Genomic DNA, 20,132 nt, shown 5'->3' with positions numbered 1-20,132 from the left:
GGCTTGCGCTATGGCAGATTGCTGTTTTTGGCTTAAAACTCTATATGACTTTGGACTGCACTTGTATAGATGCAGCGCCAATATTTTTTGATCTAGTGTGAACCGCCTTCCACTTGTTACAAGTAACCCGCACTCGAAAAAGCTCTTTCACTCTCTACACTTGTTGGTAGTACGCATATCAAATAGTGGTATGCTTTTTATATACACACCGCGTTGCCCTTCGCGTTCATACATGGCTTGCTCTACTTTCACAGAAGTACTGTTTACAACTGGCGTGGTTTCCAAATGTATGGATGGTCATGTGTCAGCATTAAGTCGTCAAATAGCTTCTGGACGTCTGGACATTCGTCAGTTTTTGACTGAACTTGACTGAACGTTATTCAGCGAAGTCGTTGAATGGGATATAGTATGGCAACTTTGTAATGTCTGGTTAGGATGAACATGACCAGACAAGAGTCAACAAAAAGACTATGATACAAAGCTCTCATCTCACAAATTAACTAAACAATAAACGTACCTTGATATTATTGTTCATAATTATCCAGTTTCACCACATTTTTTTCTTTGAAACTATCCGCCGGCGGTGTAATAATAGGTAAATCCATGTTGTCACACTATTTTAACACAAATAACGCACTTAAAAGCTAATTTATTGGCAAAAAAATAACAATACAAGTGTTTTTGTGTTAGCTGTTCTCTGTTATACGCCATATTTGTTTTATTCACCACCTGACTGATTTTAAGTCCGCTAACTAGTTGGACGTTTTGTGACGCTTGTACAATCAACGTTCGACCTAGTCATACATGCAATTGAGTATTGCCATCCAATGAACGCGCTAGTGATTCAACCAAAAAGGAGATTCAACCAGATGCCTGCGACATATACAAGAGACAGACCGTTGAGTGAAGCTAGTATAGGAAGCAATCTGTAAAAAAATGACAAGTTACGATCTTCATTCTGCTGCGTATTCGGCTGACTTTTCATCTGGTGATCAATAAAACTTGCAGTTTTTTGATCCATTACAGAAAGCCTCTGCCTTGGTAGTACACTTCTCTTAAGTCGTTTAGCACTACCTGCGGGATTTTCTTGTCCTGGATTTCCATGTTCGATAGTATGTTCATTTTAAATTTCAAAGCCATTTGAAGCTTGGTAGGCAAAGAAAAGATGTAGGTATTTTGTTGTAGTCAGAGTTTGAGTGCGTGGATGTACCTGGTAGATTTTGACGGTGTTGGTAACCTGTAGTTGTGGATTCTCTATTATTGAGTCTACTCTCATACCCTCGGTCAGTGTAGTCACTATCAAGTGTTTGATATCCTCTTCCAGCATATTCACTTTCATACATATGGTTTCGGTACCCTCGATCAAATTGCGTATTAGGATAACTATAATGAAATAATGGTTGTTGAGCATTTCTAATAGCTCTTATGATTTCACATCTCGCTTCCAATTTATTGGATTCTGGAATTTTTTTGAACTCCCTTAAAAGGGATAACAAAAACAACTTGTCTTCGTCATTTTCCATTTCTTTTTTATACTCCAAGCTTTTGTTCAATACTGATACCAATTGTTGTCCAATAACGTCTTCATTATTACTTTTTTTCTTTTTTTTTGATTAGCTACATTCTGTGATGTTTCATATGGGCCATCATGGTCTTGGGAAAGATTGTTGGCAATGTCTGACTCTGTCTCATTTACCATAGTAGAGTCCTTTAAGAATAATAAAATATTATAATAGGTATATGGGCTTTTATGTTTGGCACCTGAACCGCTTTTCATGTTTTTCATATTTTTCGAAGCTTTTACAAAACTATCTTTAATATTCCGCCATTTTTTCATAAGTACTTTACCTGTAACAATAACCATTTAAATTAATAGTAAATAATTATGTTTTTAGATACTTGGCAACCGGATGTACATTCGCTGAACTACATTACACATTTCGAATTGGTGCGAGTACAATAGCTGAAGAACAATAAAAGTAGGAAACTATAACTATTACTGAGAATTATTATCATTAAAAAGATTTAAATAGAGAGACATATGTGTATTCTGTGAATATGTTGATTCAGGAGAAGATACAGATTCTCCTTCATTCTATGTTCCACGATGTGTAGGTGGAACTGAGGGCGGTGGTGGTGGTGGTGGGTTATTATTTCTAGCAAATGATGGTGTCTGATATCCTTGATATGGCCCTTGGTTGTAGTTAAATGGTCGCACGTAATCCCGTAGAATTACAGTAGTTGTATCCAGACGTTTGGGCTTCAGTAATGACTTGCATTATTTTAGCTTTTGTACGTAGGCGTATACGTTCAGGCACTTTTTTTTTATTTCACTAACCAACGACAAAAAGAAGAGTCTATCTTCATCTTCTTCGGCCTTTCTGAACTCGACATTCTTATTTAAGACGTTAATCAATTCAACTCCTATATCTTCTTTATTTTCTTTTTATTTCGTTTTGGCGGTGGTGGTATGACTGGGTCAGTGACATTTTCTGTTTCATTTCCACGATTTTCTTGCCTTGGCATATTTGAATCAGTTTCATTGATGGATACTGTGTCTTTCAAAAACATAAAATTATTGTAACATATGTATTGAGTCTTTTTTTAGCTGCTGACCCACTCCTGCTAACATTGTCCTTTAGAGCTTTCACAAAATTATCCCTGATGTTTTTCCATTTTTTTTTTTGTTTTCATAGAACAATACAACAAACAAGTTAATGATATAGTCATAAAGTAATAGAAGTATAATATAGGTACATATCTAAATTGAATTAAATAATGCATGTAGTAATTATAACATTTTTCTTTCAGATATTTTGCAACAGGTTGTACATTTGCGGAACTACATTATACATTCAAAATTGGAGTAAGCACTGTAGCAGAAATCGTACGAGAAGTTTGTTTTGCAATTTGGTTTTGTCTGAAAGATATTTGTTTGCCTCAACCAAAAAAAGACGCTTGGAAAAAAAATCCGAATGATTTTTTCAAAGAGCTAATTTTCATAACTGCTTAGGTGCTGTCGATAGTGTCGATGGCAAGCACATACGATGTATAGCACCTAATAACAGTAGCTCAATGTGCTTTAATTATAAAAGTTTTTTCTCTTTGGTTTTATTAGCAGTATGCGACAGTAATTTCAAATTTGTTATGGTTGATATTGGAGCTTTAATAGTTGTATTCTTACTTTATTTTACTGTTTCATTGTGTGTTGTTTATAAAATATAGTGTTAAAATAAATAAATAAAATAGAAAGTCTTAGTATAAACAATTAGATACTTACCATATAACAATCTTCATTTAAATTGAGAGGGGGCAGCTTGTCAACTTGGACATGTTTAATGTTTCTCCCAAATTGGGGACCCATTATTCCCACTGCCCGCTCCTCTACTGCAGTCAGAGGAGGGCCTAGTGCTCCCCTCCTCCAGTCCCAGTGTGGGACTTGTTGAGGGACATCACCCGCGCCTATAATTTATTTTTGTCTAGCAAAACTAAATATTTTTTTTATAGACATTGATTTCATACTTTAGACCACCCTTTCACGGTCTTATTTGATCCCCCGCCTATGCAGTTTAGAATGACAGCAAGTTCCTGACATAGTTTTTGGCTTTTGTGCCGGGCTTCCGTCGATCTTAGGAAGCCGGCAGACAGTTCCCGGTGCTCCTCCATAAAGGCAAGCAGAGCCTGCAACTGCGAGTAGGAGACTCTGCTGCTGCTTGTGTTCACCTCGTTCATGATTCTAAAACAATTCAAAACGGGAACTATATTTCTTGCCAGCAAAGTTTATTTTTGTCATCAACTTGTATCAGCAAATTAATAGATCAACCGCAACAATATATTTTTGTCCTCAAATAAATAAAAAGTGTCCTCTGGTATGAATCTGCAAATAATATCAATACAAAAATCTAAAATAATAGATGGATTGCCAAAAAATTTGAGTTCATTACATAAATAAAAACTTTGTATGCAGAATATTATTTTTGCTCCTCAAATAATAACTGCGCCCGCAGAATAGTAGATTTGCCAGCAAATATATTGACTCTAGGTCGCATGTTGCGATTTCTTTTTAATTCATATTTTATCAGCATTGCAGTAGTTACATTATGATTGGTCCAGTTATTAAAACATTATAATTCGTTAGCAATTTAATACACGAGTTTACAAATTAGCGGAGACGGTGCTATGGAGAGAGCTATGCTTGGAGTTTCTCTGATGGATCGTATCAGAAATGAGATTATCCGTCAGAGGACCAAGGTTACCGACATACTTAGCTGTCAAAATATGCAAGCTGAAGAGGCAGTGGGCTGGTCATATCTGCCGAAGAACCGATAACCGTTGGGGTAGACGAGTTCTCGAGTCGAGACCACGAACAGGCAAACGGAGCGTGGGACGCCCTCCTGCCCGCTGGACTGACGATCTTAGGCGGATAGCCGGTAGTGGTTGGATGAGGAAGGCAGAGGACCGAATGTTGTGGCACTCCTTGGGAGCGGATCTATCTCCACCAGTGGATGATTATTGGCTGATGATGATGATGATGAAAAGAGGAAGTTTATGTTTTAATTACAATAAGATTGCTTTTGATTAGAAGAAGATTAAGGTTTAAGTTATAATTAGAAGAAGGTTGTTTATGTTGTTTTTAATTAAGAATATTGATGATTTAAACTTAATTTTTTGTTTCATTTAAATATTAAACATAACATCGAGTTATGTGGACATACCTATTAAAATATATACATAAATGTTAACTTGCCACTTGATCATAAATCCCGGCAATTTTAAGTGATTAATTGTTGAATTGATTTAAAATTGTTTGGGGGCAAAAATTTGCTGGCAAATCTACTATTTTGCCTTCAAACCTATTATTTAGCAAATTCAAAACGGATTTAATTGGCGATCGTTTAAATGACACCCATTCAAAACATATTTTTTTTACATTTGAAGCACCAGCACCTGATTTGGTAACGTCCTTTTGTTTTTTACAAGATTTTTTTAATGAATCACGAACGTTTTCCCACCGCTTTATCACTTCTTTACTTGTAATAATAAAAATAATTTTAATTATATTGTTTCAGATACCTAGCAAGTGGTTATAACTTTTACAGATATGAGCTTCGAATACAGACTTGGCATCTCAACCATAAGCACTATAGTAAAAGAAGTGTGCCAAGCTATGTGGTCTATTATGAAATCTGAATGTATGCCTATACCTGGAAAAAAAATGTGGGAATCGATTGCCTTAAAAAGGGCCAATTTTCCGCACTGCTTAGGTGCAGTTGACGGGAAGCACATACGAATTATCAATCCTCTTGGGTCGATGTACCATAATTATAAAGGCTATGCTTCAGTAGTATTAATGGCTGTGGCAGATTCTGAGTACTGCTTTATATATGTTGATATTGGTAGCTACGGCAAAGACTGTGACTCTCACATTTTCAAGAAATGTTCATTGTGGTCATAAATTTTAAATAGTGAGCTGGAGCTACCGAATTATTATAATGTAATAAAATTAAATCTAATCCATGAAATTTTTCAAAATTTCCACCTCGGTGTTGAAGGCACTTTGCAGCACGAATTAAAATTTGATTCGTAACACTTTGAATTATTACTGGTTAATTTTTTATTTGCTGTGCGACCGTCATGATCCTCTCTAGTAGTTCCGCCTCGGTGTGGATAGGTGCTGCCTACACTTTTTGCTTCATAGTTCCCCATAAAAAATAATCTAGTGGCGTCAGGAACGCGCAGGCCATCCCACTGGTCCAAGACGACCTATGCATCGATTAGGATACACTTGATTTAAATAATTCCTCAAAATCAAAGCGTATTGCGCCGGCTACCCGTCCATCTGCAGCGTCATTTCTCTTTGTCTGGCTAATGGTACTTCTTCCAGTAGTAGCATCAATTGATCGCCAATGAGAGCGGCACAGACATTTACCGATTTATTTTACCTGGTAGTTGGTTGATCTTTTAAGAAGTGGGTTATCACCCTTTGGAGTCCAGCGATGTAAATTTCTGCAGTTTATTATGCCTTCTCTAGTAGACTGGGCTTCGTCCGTCCATGAAATTGATTTACGAAAATTGAGGTTCTCGTTTTCATTTGAATCCATGCAGACATACCTAACGCACCTTGGTCGCAAATCAACGTCGTCATGAAGGTTTTGCACTCTTTGATTGTCCCACTCTCACCTCTTTATTTAGTGATACATCCGTATCTCTTCTCGAAGCCGCGATTTAGCCTAGCAATAGCAAAAAACGATGTAGGTAGGCACTCTGAACCATTGAGCAAAGGACTATGAGAGAAAAAAGTACAAAAATAGTGTTGATGTTACTAAAATGGGTGTTATTCCCACGACGACAAATTTACTGTTACTGTTACAATGGGACTTTTGTAAATTCAGTTTTGTATAAATAAGTAAAAAATATTTGGTGACGTTACACAATAGATATAGCGAATTTTATAAAAGTGTGTCATTTTAAATTAACAAAATAGTGTCTTAGTGTATTAGTGTCAAACTTTCATTATCCATGCCATGTGAACTGCCTCCGTGTGAGCTATTATTCGACGGGTAGACTTAATTGTTCATAAACATGACATTTTGGTTTGTGCATGGGATCATATTTCATCATCATACACACAATTTTTCGAACATTTTATTTTGGTGTGCAATGTTATCACTAATTTTTGGTTCCTTGGCATTAACAGGCGGGTCTTGGCTATGAGATCGTTTTAAAATGATGTTTGAGGAAGAGGCTCTATCTTCAGTTTCATCATTTTCAGCAGATGAAGGGTTCAAATTGATTGTAGCTTCCTGTCTTGAAATCAGATGCTTCTTTAATTCATACACGGTGTTGTCGAATCTGCTGTAGGCCTCGGCGGGGTGTATTTTTGCAGTAATACACAAAGGAGCGAAGATGAATGCACGGCCCAAAGGCCAAGATATGAGGATTCTTTTAATAATTTTGTCGCTTTAATTATATCCGCTCCGTATATCAATACTTTGTGTATGGTGACGGTCATTGGATGCCAATTGTATTAGCGACATACTTAATACATGCTCAGTCTGAACCATTTCGCTATCACTGTGCACGACATGGAGATTGGCAACCATAAAATATGGTTTATTTATTTAATGTATAAGCTGTGTACCTACCTAATTTGTAATGTTATGTGTTTTTCCATGTTGTGTATTCTTGAAGGCGAATAAACTATTTCTTTCTTTCTTTCTAATAGCAAGGTTTTCGCAAAATAACTTGCACTTTGTAGGTAAATTACTGGACAACACAATACACAGTATGTGCTGTAAGTCATATAAAAGCATTGCTCAATCTCCAATATTTCGGCAAACGTACTTCTATATTTGTCCGATAAACATGTTCTGGGCGGTGTTTCCGTCATTCGTGGTACCTGCGCCCTCATGCCCCTCTGGCATTAAGTCAGCTGGTCGAAGTCCAGGCAGACATCCCTCAGCAGGGCAGGTCAACTCCTGCTTCTTCTTCTTCGTTTCCTATGATTGATTTGCAAAGACGGGGCAGGCCTGCATCACAATCAGCTCTTTGTATTAGAGAACAGTTTGCCGATTACTATAACTCCAGAGAGAAAAGTTCCATGGCAAAATAATGTAGCGTAATTGTAATAATTTTACAGACAATAGTATAAAACAATTATATACAAAAACAACTTACCTACTGTTTTATTCATAGTATCCGTTTCACCAGAAGTAGTTGCACCACATAACAAAAATTCCAATGGCTCGTAATAAATCCATTTACATTTTTCTATTGCGCCGCTGCCTGTAGTTTTTTTTGCTGACATCTTTTTTTTCTCTCTAGTAAATTGAGTACGCAGTACATGTATTTTAGTTTCTACGTCTTTTTTGGGTATATTTAGGACTTGAGAAATTTCTTCTAATGCATCGTTGCGTGTTTTGAAACTATACAAGGCCAGAACGCACCCATAGTGTACTAGCACTGTATAGTTTCAAGTGAAAAAAAATAATATTTTACTTGAAAATATACACGATTTGTGCGTACTAATCGCGTATACTTTCAAGTTGGGATTTACTGAATCGTTCTTGAAAATATACATTGCCATTACGCACATTGCTTGATTGGCGTTCTTGTCGCAAATAATTTATACCTACATGCTGATTCTGATTTACTGAACTATTTCGGTACATCTAGTACATGACTACAATTTGCTTGCTCTGCCTGTCATACCTATAGAATGTTGATAAATAAAGATGAACAAGCTCTAATTTGATTGATAAAATGATATTTATAGCAAACATACTTGCAAGTAAGAATACTAATATCTTATTATTTATATGAATTAAGAGTAACACCTACTACACTCACGAGCAATGAAAAAGTTCCAGTGACGATAGCTCCTGAACGGAAAAGAATAACTTAATGACGCTATCGGTAATTTTAAAGTACATTTAACAGCGCATCAAAATTTTATTATAACCAACTAAAAACGTAAATTTTGATAAAATTCTAAATTAAATGTTATAATAAATTGAGGTCATTTGGTGTCAACAAACTTTTTGCTTTTTGGACTTATTCATTGCTCGTGAGTGAAGTTTTGAATTCACCGTAATCGTCTTTTATGAATTGTTCTACACCCTCTTCTGAGATCATTTTTAGGGTTCCGTAGCCAAAATGGCAAAAACGGAACCCTTATAGTTTCGTCATGTCCGTCTGTCCGTCTGTCCGTCTGTCCGTCTGTCACAGCCGATTTACTCGGAAACTATAAGTACTACAGTGATGAAATTTGATGGGAATATGTGTTGTATGAACCGCTACAAAAATATGACACTAAATAGTAAAAAAAAGAATTGGGGGTGGGGCCCCCCATACATGTAACTGAGGGATGAAATTTTTTTTTTCGATGTACATACCCGTGTGGGGTATCAATGGAAAGGTCTTTTAAAATGATATAAAGTTTTCTAAAAAACATTTTTCTTAAAGTGAACGGTTTTTGAGATATCAGCTCTCAAAGTCGTAAAAAGTATGTCCCCCCCCCCTCTATTTTTATAACTACGGGGTATAAAATTCTAAAAAAAATAGAGGTGATGCATGCTAATTAACTCTTTCAACGATTTTTGGTTTGATCAAAGTATCTCTTATAGTTTTTGAGATAGGTGACATAATAAGTTTATTATATTTGCTGCTACGGAACCCTTTGTGCGCGAGCCCGACTCGCACTTGGCCGGTTTTTACTATTTACAACAGTTCTACAGTTTAATTTAAATCAATTTACTTTTTAACTGTACGATGTAAACAAAAAACACGTTACGAAAACAATGCCAAGTGCGGAATGATGATGCAATATAAAGCAATAGACTTATACTACTATTTCGCATGAAAGAAAGAGAGAGCAACAATTCAAAATAACTACCTGGTAACTAATCATGTATAGTTTCAAGTGCTCGCATTGCCGCTTGGCACTTGAAAATATACACGATTAGTACTAGGGCGTGCAAAACCGGAAGGTTTTCAAAACCGGTTTTGAATTTTCGGTTTTCAGCCTCAAAACCGGGTAACCGGTTTTTCACCGGTTTTGATATTTACTTAAATATTTTTTGTCATACAGTACTAATTAAACAAGGAACCCATATTCTTAGATAGAGATATCCACAAAACATACGAATAAAACATTTTTTATGATATACTTACCTATTTTTAATCAACCATATGACAAATTAATAATTTAGTGAACAGGAAAAAAAGTTAAATAAGAATTATCATAGTAATTACTGTTATCACATCTAAAAAAAGTGTGTGGCACCTTAATAGTGTTTTTATATCGTTCTGTTATCATCAATAATTGTATATTTTAAACATACAGGCAGATTTTGAAAAAAAAACATTTATCGTCTGATTCTTACGACCACTCTATAGTAGCAGTAAGATGATGAATGTTTTTTGATGTATTACAGATTTGTTCATATCAACGCAACGAAAGAAAGCCTAACTCATTGATGGACACGACTGCATTTGATTTGACGTCCTCAACACTTCATGAAAAAAGTCCATAACGTCGAATGCAGTCCCCGCTGACTACTAATTTAGTACGCAGTGGTAACTGCTGCAGTATAGTCTGCATAAATTGCTGAGTGGTACTATGTCTGAGCCCAACTTATTGATGGAAATTAATTTCACAGTGCCCAAACATAATCACCGAAAGTGTAGGGAAACAAAAACATTTACTCCTTCTTTCTCTCGAACCCAGCTTGGTAAATTTTCCCCGATAAACCGGTTTGAAAGGTGCTACAATGAGTTAGAATCGAAATATAACTTAGATATTTATAATGACTCCCCTATTGTTTGGAAGAAGAAACTGCTGCAACCATAATTATCACCATTAATTTTCAAATAATAACTAATGTAACATAATTTTTCAAATTTGATTTAATTTTAATTTAGACATTTTTAATAATTATTATAAATCGATTTTATTTGTATATATTCTTAATTTATTTTTAATTCATTTCATTCATTTTAGCAATTTAGGTTTGTAAATATATGTATATTATAATTCTTTTGTACATGGCTTTAATATTGTATATTTTAGTTTAGATTTTGCATGTTAACAATAATTTTATTTAAATTTTAAATTACTGTTTACGTTAGTCCTATTGAATGCTGTTGCACGCCTGTAATTGGTGCATAGATAGAATAATAATACTTACCTTTAATTATGTCTTGATAATGTATGATCATATGTGCTGTTGGTGTGTCTATTTTTGTAAAATAAAATAAAATAAAATATATTTTCAAGCCATAATTTTGGCCCAACTTACTTGAAAATATACGCGATTAGTGCGTAATGGCCTTGTATACTTTCAAGTAAATTATGGTACCATTTTAATTTGAAACTATACGTGAGCAGTCCCACCCTCTGCGTTCTGGCCTTGTATATTTTCAAAACACTCTGCATCGTTCTTTTTGTTTCTATCTTTGTATTGTTTTGTAGAACAATCCCATAATAATGGTTTTATTGAAATAATTCTATTAATTGCATTATTTTATCATTGCTCCACACTACTGCCATGTTTATAAACTGTTGCAAACTCGTCCACACACGTCAACAATTGTCGCTAAACTGATGTTTACGCTTGTCGGGCGAGAGCTTGTCAACATGATGCCGGGTATTCATTAGGCAACATTTGTTAATAAACTGTTTATGACGGGTTTATTAACAAGTTTACCGTAAACACTGTTTCTGAAACTTGGCAGTCCACACTTCTCAGTTGTTGCCAGGATGTCGCCCGAGGAGGTAGTGATGCTCTGTGCTGCTTATATAATATTACATAAGAGTGCTACTAGAAAAAAAAGAAGAAAAGGTGGTGGATTCGAAATTATCTTTTAAATAGAAGTTATGTATTTCATGACCTTCGTGGATTTGATGGGTCTTTTCAAAATTTCACGAGAATGTCAACATCAGATTTTGAAATTTTACTGAGATTGATTGGACCAGCCATAACAAAACAGGAAACGAAATTTCGGCATCCTATTGAGCCCCAGAGAAGACTAGCTATAACTTTAAGGTTTCTTGCAACAGGTGACTCATATGGCTCACTGTCATATACTTTTAAAGTATCAAAACAATTAATCAGCAAGATTATACGAGAAGTTTGTCAGGAATTGACAAAAGTTTTAAAGGACTATGTAAAGGTGAGTAAAATAAAATAAATTCAAATCACTCAAGTAGGTATTTATCAAATATTTAAATCAAATCACATCAATTTATTTATTGTGTGCCATCTTCCAACTGGGAAACTATTTCGTCAAGATTACTAAAGCGCAACTCGTCACCAGTAGCAGTATGGACTTGGGGTTCTGGTGTCTGCGTTGGTGTAGATGCATCAGCATATGTCGACGTTGATGATGTGGTGCGGTATCCGTCGCCATAGCCGAGCCATCCATCTCCATAGCCTTGATATCCACCAAAATAATTACTATCGAAATTGCCCATTCTCGCTTGTAGCAATATATTATTTATGTAATACTTGGCCTGTAACAGTGTTCTTTGGTTTTTCACATTTTTCAATTCAGATGCCACATACTGGCCATAAATTTCAAATTCGTCTTTAGGTTCCTTCATCTTCTTTTTGGCACTTTTCATAATTTCATACATTCAATTTCATTAATTTCATACGTTTGACTGTGGAAGTGGCGGTGGCGGTGGCGGCGGTGGCAGTGGCAGTTGTGATGTTGGCGGTGGCGGCGGCACAGTTGGCGGTGTATTTGACGGCTGCGTTGAGGCACTGCCATCCTGTAAATCATTGTTTTAAATTGGTTACAGGTTCCAAGTACTGAACAAGAATGGAAAAACAAGGCTCGCCAGTTCGAATTATTATGGAATTTCCCTCATTGTATCGGCTCCATTGATGGAAAACATATTGTTATTGAAGCACCATTTGACTCTGGCAGGGATTTTTTCAACTATAAAGAACAATTCAGCACACATTGTTGATGGATCTTTCTCGAATTTTACCCGAATGAGCAAAACTGATTTCGAGATTCTCTTACGAAAAATAGAACCCATAATATCGAAGCAAAATACAAATTTTCGAAATTCTATCAGTGCTTCTCTCAGATTGGCTGTTACACTTCGATATTTGGCAACCGGAAATTCCTATACTTCACTGTCCTACACTTTCAAGATATCTAAGCAATTAAATAGTAAAATTGTACCTGAAGTTTGCGGAGCCTTAATACAGAGTCTAAGTAATTATGTAAGGGTAAGTACAAGTAAATGAAAGGACTTGATTAAAAATTGATTTATTAAAATAATCAACGTTTATAAATGGTTAAGAAATTATCAACGTTTATAATTTGTTTGGAAATAATCAACACTCATATTGTTTGCGGAGCCTTAATACAGAGTCTAAGTAATTATGTAAGGGTAAGCACAAGTAAATGAAAGGACTTGATTAAAAATTGATTTATTAAAATAATCAACGTTTATAAATGGTTAAGAAATTATCAACGTTTATAATTTGTTTGGAAATAATCAACACTCATAAATGTTTCGGAAATAATCAACATTCATAAATGGTTTGGAAATAATCAACATTTATAAGAAATTGTGAATCAATCCTGTAAATCTGATATGATATTAGTTAAGTCAATATCATCAACATTTTCAACATTTTGTTCAACACTATCCTGGGTTGTAGTACCATCATTACTTGTTGAAATTGATGATGTGTCCTGTGTACTTCTCCGTCCTGTACTGTAGCCGTACAATTGCTGATACTCTTGCCGATATTTTCCAATGCGAGCATCAATCAATATATTATTTATGTATTGTTTAGCTATCAAAGTCGAATATTCGTATTTTATATTTCGCAGTTCCGAGGCCACATATTTCCCATAAACATCAAAGTTATCTGGTATCGTATCTCTGTCCTCCAATCTTTTTTTGACATTCTTCATTATTTCATAAGCTTCATCTACTTTTTCATCGTGACTCCGCTTCTTCGCAACTTTTGTTCCAGTTGGTCTAATTGTTTCGGTTTGATCTGCTCGCGCATCTTCATTTTGGTGTTGAGTATCTTCAATTTCACGTTGCGTCGAGTTATTATCTTCTACCTAAAAATATTAATATATTAAACTTGTGTATGAATATTTCAGATTCCGTCAAATGAAGAGGAGTGGAAGGAAGTTGCAAGAAAATTTAACATGCTGTGGAATTTTCCTCACTGTGTCGGTGCTATAGATGGTAAACATGTGGTAATTACAGCGCCACCAAACTCTGGCAGTGATTATTATAATTATAAGGAACAATTTAGTATAGTTCTTTTAGCTATTGTGGATGCACAATATAATTTTCTTTATGCAAATATCGGTGCCAAAGGTAAATCATCTGCCGGAGGACTATTTCGTGAAACAGCATTCTACAAGAAATTAACTGACAAAACACTATCGTTGCCACCAATGGAAACTTTAGAATCAGCTAATGTGCAAATACCATATGTGCTCGTTGGAGATAGTGCATTCGCGTTGTCTGAAAACTTAATGAGACCTTACCCCGGAACTTACGAAAAAGGTAACATGAAAGGAATTTTCAACTACAGACTCTCGCGGGCACGAAGAATCGTAGAAAATGTTTTTGGTGTGATGTCTGTTGTTTTTCGTATATTTTGGAGTCCAATAGAACTTAAATGTAATAATGTTGAGCTTGTTACTACAACTTGTATATATTTGCATAATTTTTTGAGTCGAAATAAACGTTCCAGAACTCTGTATACTCCACCAGGAACTTATGATAGGGAAGATTCTGAATTTAATGTAATAAACGGCTCTTGGCGTGGTGATGTAACAGACAATAATCTACTTCCTTTAGAAGAGAGTGATGAAAATGTGGAAATGTCTCTGGCACCATCCACCATAACAGATAAATTTGCTGGCTATTTTATAAGCGAAGAAGGTCGTGTTCCTTGGCAAAATGATCGTGCTTAACCTTCCTATACCCGCACCAAATGTATTAACACCTATACCCGCGCACGGTGTGACAGACCGTAACTTTGGTTCCTATTACCTGGCTATTTTTTTATGAAACCGTTTATATTTTTTAAATTTTACATGAAGTATAGGATGTAATAAATCAAAAAATATCATTTGTTGCATAAACTATTTATTATTTCAATGACTATCAGTCTTTCCACAACAGTCTTAAAAATTCACATTTTTATCATATAGCTAGGAAAAACAAACATCAACCTTTTTATTCTTAAAACAAACATAAAATATCTTTTAATTTTTATAATCACATACCTTGAGACCATTGTAACATTATATAAGTTACATATTAAATTTTGCAAAGCAGTCAGGAAGCAAACATGACTTACGTAAAAAGTTGATCGTATACCCGCGTCGGTGTCACTCACAGACATGTGCGCGGGTATAGAAAGGTTATCTAGTTTTAGTATTTAATAATAATAAACAACTTACATGATTCTTAATTGTGTCCTTATTTCCAGTTGTTGTTTCACCTTTTATTAAAAACAGCAAAGGTTTATATGCAAACCATGTAATGTTCAGAACGTCATCACTGCCAGTTCCTGTTTTTTTTGAACTTTTCAACTTTTTCCTTTCGCGGGAAAATTGCGATCGAAGAGTATGTACCTTGCTTTCAACTTCTTTTACAGGCACATCTAATGTTTTCGCTATTGAGTCCCATGCATCTTGTTTTATTAATTTATTTTTATATTCTCGGTGAGCAGTATCCCACAAACATTCATAATTTTGGTACAATTCTATTAATTTGAGCACTCGTTCATTACACCACACTACAGACATTATTGCTGCGCGTCACGTCTCCACTAATTGACAACAAATGCTCAACTGCGATGCAAACAACAAGCTCCGCGTCATGATGCGCGCCAGCTGGCAACGTCGCGCGCTGTTGTGCAACGTTGCTGAACATGTTGAGCGTCACGTGTTGCGCGCCAAATGTTGCCTAGTGGATACGTAGCTTTAATAAACAATGTTGCATCACCTTTGTATATAAACTGTTTACAGAGATGATGAAACATTGTGAAACAATGTTTATAAACTGTTTATAAACAAATGTTGCCTAATGAATACCCGGCTTGATGCTGTCAACTCTGTAACACACAGTGTTGCCAGCAACATGTTGACAGCAACTCCGCAACACGTTGATTCAACTTTGTTGCTCAACAAATGTTTCCCATGAATACGGGGCTTAAGCCTTAACAGTCATCTTCACCAACATCATCCACCTTTCAACTCATACCAAGTATTTAGGTGTATGGCTAATAGTGCCCTGCCATACAGTGATATGTTAGCAGTTCCTTCTTGCAGGCCGAGGCTGATGACCAGTTCCAGGACGAGTCTGTGGATTAGCTAGCTGTGGCTCAGCCTGAGCCTGATGTTCAGAGGCAGAAGCCTCCTGGCTCCTAGCATTAGCTGAAATAATAATATAGAAACAATTAAATACAGAAAATAACCATATTTGGTAATATTAATGTATTCAACAAAATAGGACAACTCCTACGATGACGATCACTCCTCATACACACTAATGAACATGACTGTATGTTAATATACTTACTTCTGTTTGAAGTGTGGTGAACATCTGCAATCACCTCTTGCACTGATAAAACCGGCACCTCCATTGTCTCTGGCTCAAAATCAGTGATTTCTTCAAATTCAATATCTGTAACTAAATTTAAATAAATGTTTAATAATCTGCATAGTATACATAATGTATATCAAACTCTTGAAGATTTTGAATATTTTCAATTTCTTCCCCTGCCTCCAATTGCTGTTGTACAAGCTGTAAGAATAAGATCAACATGGTAAACAAATATAAATATCAAAAAAAGGCAAATATGATAATGTATAATAAAATATGAACTTACATCTTCTTCAGGCATGGAATCAGGACAATCAGTTCCTGTTACGTAACTGCTTCCCAGTATCGAGATAATTCTCTTCTCCACCTTAGTGAGAGGAGCAGAGGTAACAGTTCGATTGCCAGTTGCATTTCTCTCCCTGTTTAATTTGGCAGCTTTGGTACATGCATGCCCTACTTTTTAAATCTCTCCAAACCTGAAATTGGCATAACGCATTTAATAAAAGAGTAAACAGAAATATAATCAAATGTATAAATCATACTTAGTTTAATTATACAAAATAATATGTACCGTCATCAACTGTTCCGGCGTTTTTGTCGAGCCGTTCATGTTGTTGAGTTCAGCTGCCACCTCTTGCCATGCTTTTAAATAATTTTCACGGCCTTGCAAGCCCGTGAACCTTTTAGAGGCCTAAAATGGTCGTGCCTCTAATTCAGCCAGCAGTTCCTCTATCTGACATTCAGATGCTCGCGAGGTCCTTTTCCGCCTTAGACATAGAAAATATTAGAAATCAAATATTTATAAATTTGATCGTAATATAACAAAAATAGTATAAACTCGTCTTACTTACCTCTGTCTTTCCTCAGAGGGACCACAAGATGGTTGTTGCGTCATGACTTGCCATTGCCAAAACGATGAAATAAATTGGAAATAAAAACACAAAAACACTTTTACTTTTAAAAAACAACAACGCCCACTCACCTGAGGAAAAAAAAACGTTGCGCCTACTGTCATACTGTCAATATTAACATTGGAGTGGAGGTATTGTTTTTTCTCAGTTTTGCAAGTAAATATTTTTTACAAATCGGTGCCATAGCCAATTTATACTGTTTTAGTAACAGTTTAATGCTAAATACTTTCTAAAATAGTATTGTTATAAACTAAAGTAAAAAAAGAAGTAAAAGTTTTTATAATAAATAAAAATTTCAATAGTGTTTATTGTCGTATTTATACTTATAATTATTTCTTCTCCACATGTATTCTACAATGGAGTCTGTAAAATGTTGAACATTATTATAGTTGTCTTTTCTGAAATACCGTTTGACTGCTCTCCACTGCGACTCAATGCGCTGGGTGTGGGTTCCATCTGGTGCGATGAACGGGTTTTCCGGGTCCGAGTGGTTCACTTTCTTATGGATGTACCCGTGGTCGCTGAGGCAATCGTAGGCTCTCCAGTAGTCAGTGTGGATTGTGGTGCCCTCTTCCACATGTTTTTTTATCAAGGGCACCAACACCTCAGCTGACCTTATGTTGTCCGGGCACACCTCTAGTCTTAAGTCCTCGGACCCGTCTTCGATGAATCCAATCACCCAGTGTCCTTCAATGTGTCGGCCTGTAACAACAAAATGATTTTTTATAATACTTATATAAAAGAAATAGTCTGTTACAATAATAGAACTAATAATATTATTGAAGACTTGCATAAAATAACAATTACCTTTATTATATTTTCTTTTTCCAAATTTAGATTCGTCTATCTGCACAATTTTTCCGGGACCACCAATTTTGCCCACCGTCTCCTGTATGGCGAGCTGGTACAGTACTACAGACTTTCTACAGTAACTGTACCAGTCGCAAATTGTACCTGTAGAAAGCACAGTCCCTTTTTCTTCCTTGAGTGGGTCATGCATTTGAGTCATTGCATATGAGAACTTGTGTGCAAAGGCAAATATTAAATAAAAGACATGTCTCATGTCTATTCTGATATCTTCAAAAAATGTTCCCATTGTTCTCGATTGTCTCCTTGAGCCTTTGCAAGTCCTTTTGCTGCACACAAAAGATCCCACTGACTGGTTTGTGCCTTTTGTTATTTTCATAGGAGTACGGTGGGTCCTGCACATCTTTTCACTTGGAATCAGCTCATGCTGCTCTGCGAATGCGACACATTGGTCCATAGTGCAGCACTCACGCCATAAAGTAAACACGCTCCATATGGCTAGCATTATGAGCTGCAGTCATGTTCATTCGCTCATCCATTGGTCCGTCTTCAAAGTCGCCAAGAGACCGTCGACGAGGTGGAGACGGAGTTCTTGGTTCCCTCGACGGGCCAGGTTGCGGCTTTTGCATAATACAGGGCAGATTGTAAGCAACGAAGGTCAACGAAACCCGTTCGTTGGTGTTCGTTTGGCCGGTCTGTACGCAGCTTAAGTCATACCGGTCCGTGCCATACGAGTCATTTTCCGACAGCCAAGGCGCGTAACCGCCTGGACAGAACTATATTCTAATTTCTTTATCAAATTACCCTCACTCACTAGTTAACTAATACTTGTAGTCATTTTAACAATACAAGCCTATATTAGTTATCCAAATTATAAATTATATTATAGTTCATATATATTCATAGATTTATATTGATATAATTTTCCCCACTGTAATGTTTTAAAAAGGTGTATGCTGCCTGTTTAAAATGCACCATAATTTAGTGTCAACGCCTCTCTTTGCCTAGTTATAAGTTAGTCTTAAGGCTTATTGTAATAATTTATGAAAAAGTTTTGAAAATCAAAAAAATCATTGAACCTCGGCGGCATTTCGATGGCGCGATTTCGATTTCGATTCTCTACTGCCCAGTGGTGGGTGTCCAGAATATTAAATATTCCTGTGCGCTCAAAATGCGACTCGTCAGTCCACATCCACAAAACTTTTTCAAAAAATTTCGGGTCGTCTCTCTTCATCCTTAACATAGTCTGGCAAAAATTAACTCTCTGATGGTAATCAGCAGGCATTGGAGCTTGAACCCTTTGAATGTGATATGCATGGTACCCTTCGACTTTCAATATTCTTTGGATTGATGTTCTGGGGATAGATAGATAGAATATTCTGTATTTGCACACACACATGATATAAACTTACATAACTTAAATACTAACACATATGTACAAAAATGGCGGCCTTATCGCTTAAAGCGATTTTTTCAAGACAACCTTAGGGTGGAAGGATATTTATGATCAAAGAGGGGTCAAGTGTACTAAAGAATTCTAAAGGAAAAATTAAATAAAGTTTTGTTATTATATAAGTACCTACAAACTAAATCTATAAACTTACATGTAATTATACTTGTATACCTAAAATAATGATATATACATAAATATAATAATCAGATTTAATAGGATATCTATATTTAGGTCTGAAATAATCAGTCAAAGTCAGAGCGCCGAAAACAAGACAACAACAGGAAGTTAAAAGAGTTAAATACTAAGAAAGTATTCCTTCAACATTCTTTTAAATGAAGCCAATGATGGTGCTTTACGGATATCTAATGGGAGATCATTCCACAAATTGATCGCCTGTATAGTAAACGAGTTACTGTAGAATTTTGTGGAATGGGGAGGAATATTTAGGCGTAAGTTGTGGGCAGAGCTCAGTGTGCGGTTGTGAGATTCGTACCGGAACTGAAAGCGCTCTTTTAGATAAGCCGGGTATGATGGATTAAACAGTATTGAATACAAGAGAGAAAGGATGTGGGTATTCCGGCGGAGGCGAATGGGGAGCCACTTGAGCTTGGTGCGAAACTCAGAAACATGGTCATATTTGCGTAAGCCAAATATGAACCGTATATAGGATGTTCAAATAGCGAGCCATTATTCTTGTACTTGTTGAAGGGTGCTCAGCTACTTCGTCCAATACGAGGTTTCGACGGCCCGGATCAACTATTGGGATACCTTCACGCCTGCCTTCTCGACCTGGAATGCGGCCTGCCATCAAAGTGTTGTGTGTGTTAATAAAAACACGATGGACGTGATACCTACT

At 36.0% G+C, this 20,132-nt stretch overlaps 1 protein-coding gene across 1 annotated transcript; it reads right to left on the bottom strand.

The window, feature by feature from the left end:
- Window positions 1-11,749: 11,749 nt before the first annotated feature.
- On the bottom strand, window positions 11,750-15,488 carry LOC125489531. Its single transcript, XM_048625551.1, has 2 exons — window positions 14,923-15,488; window positions 11,750-12,133 (listed from the first exon to the last, which is right to left on the bottom strand). Exons 1-2 carry the CDS (start codon window positions 15,304-15,306, stop codon window positions 11,750-11,752), a joined length of 768 nt encoding a protein of 255 aa, XP_048481508.1. The 5' UTR covers window positions 15,307-15,488.
- Window positions 15,489-20,132: the final 4,644 nt, after the last annotated feature.

Source organism: Plutella xylostella, chromosome 14 (genome assembly GCF_932276165.1).
Source record: "Plutella xylostella chromosome 14, ilPluXylo3.1, whole genome shotgun sequence".
In the NCBI taxonomy this organism is placed as follows: domain Eukaryota; kingdom Metazoa; phylum Arthropoda; class Insecta; order Lepidoptera; family Plutellidae; genus Plutella; species Plutella xylostella.
The sequence above is the reverse complement of the archived record's forward strand: the minus strand, read 5'-3'. Positions and strand labels throughout refer to the sequence as shown.

Coding starts and splice junctions, on each gene's coding strand:
- LOC125489531 (XM_048625551.1), bottom strand. CDS start 15,306: ATGTCTGTAGTGTGGTGTAATGAACGAGTGCTCAAATTAATAGAATTG. Junction 12,134..14,922: donor TATTAAATACTAAAACTAGA/TAACCTTTCTAT, acceptor TGAAATTGAATG/TATGAAATTATGAAAAGTGC.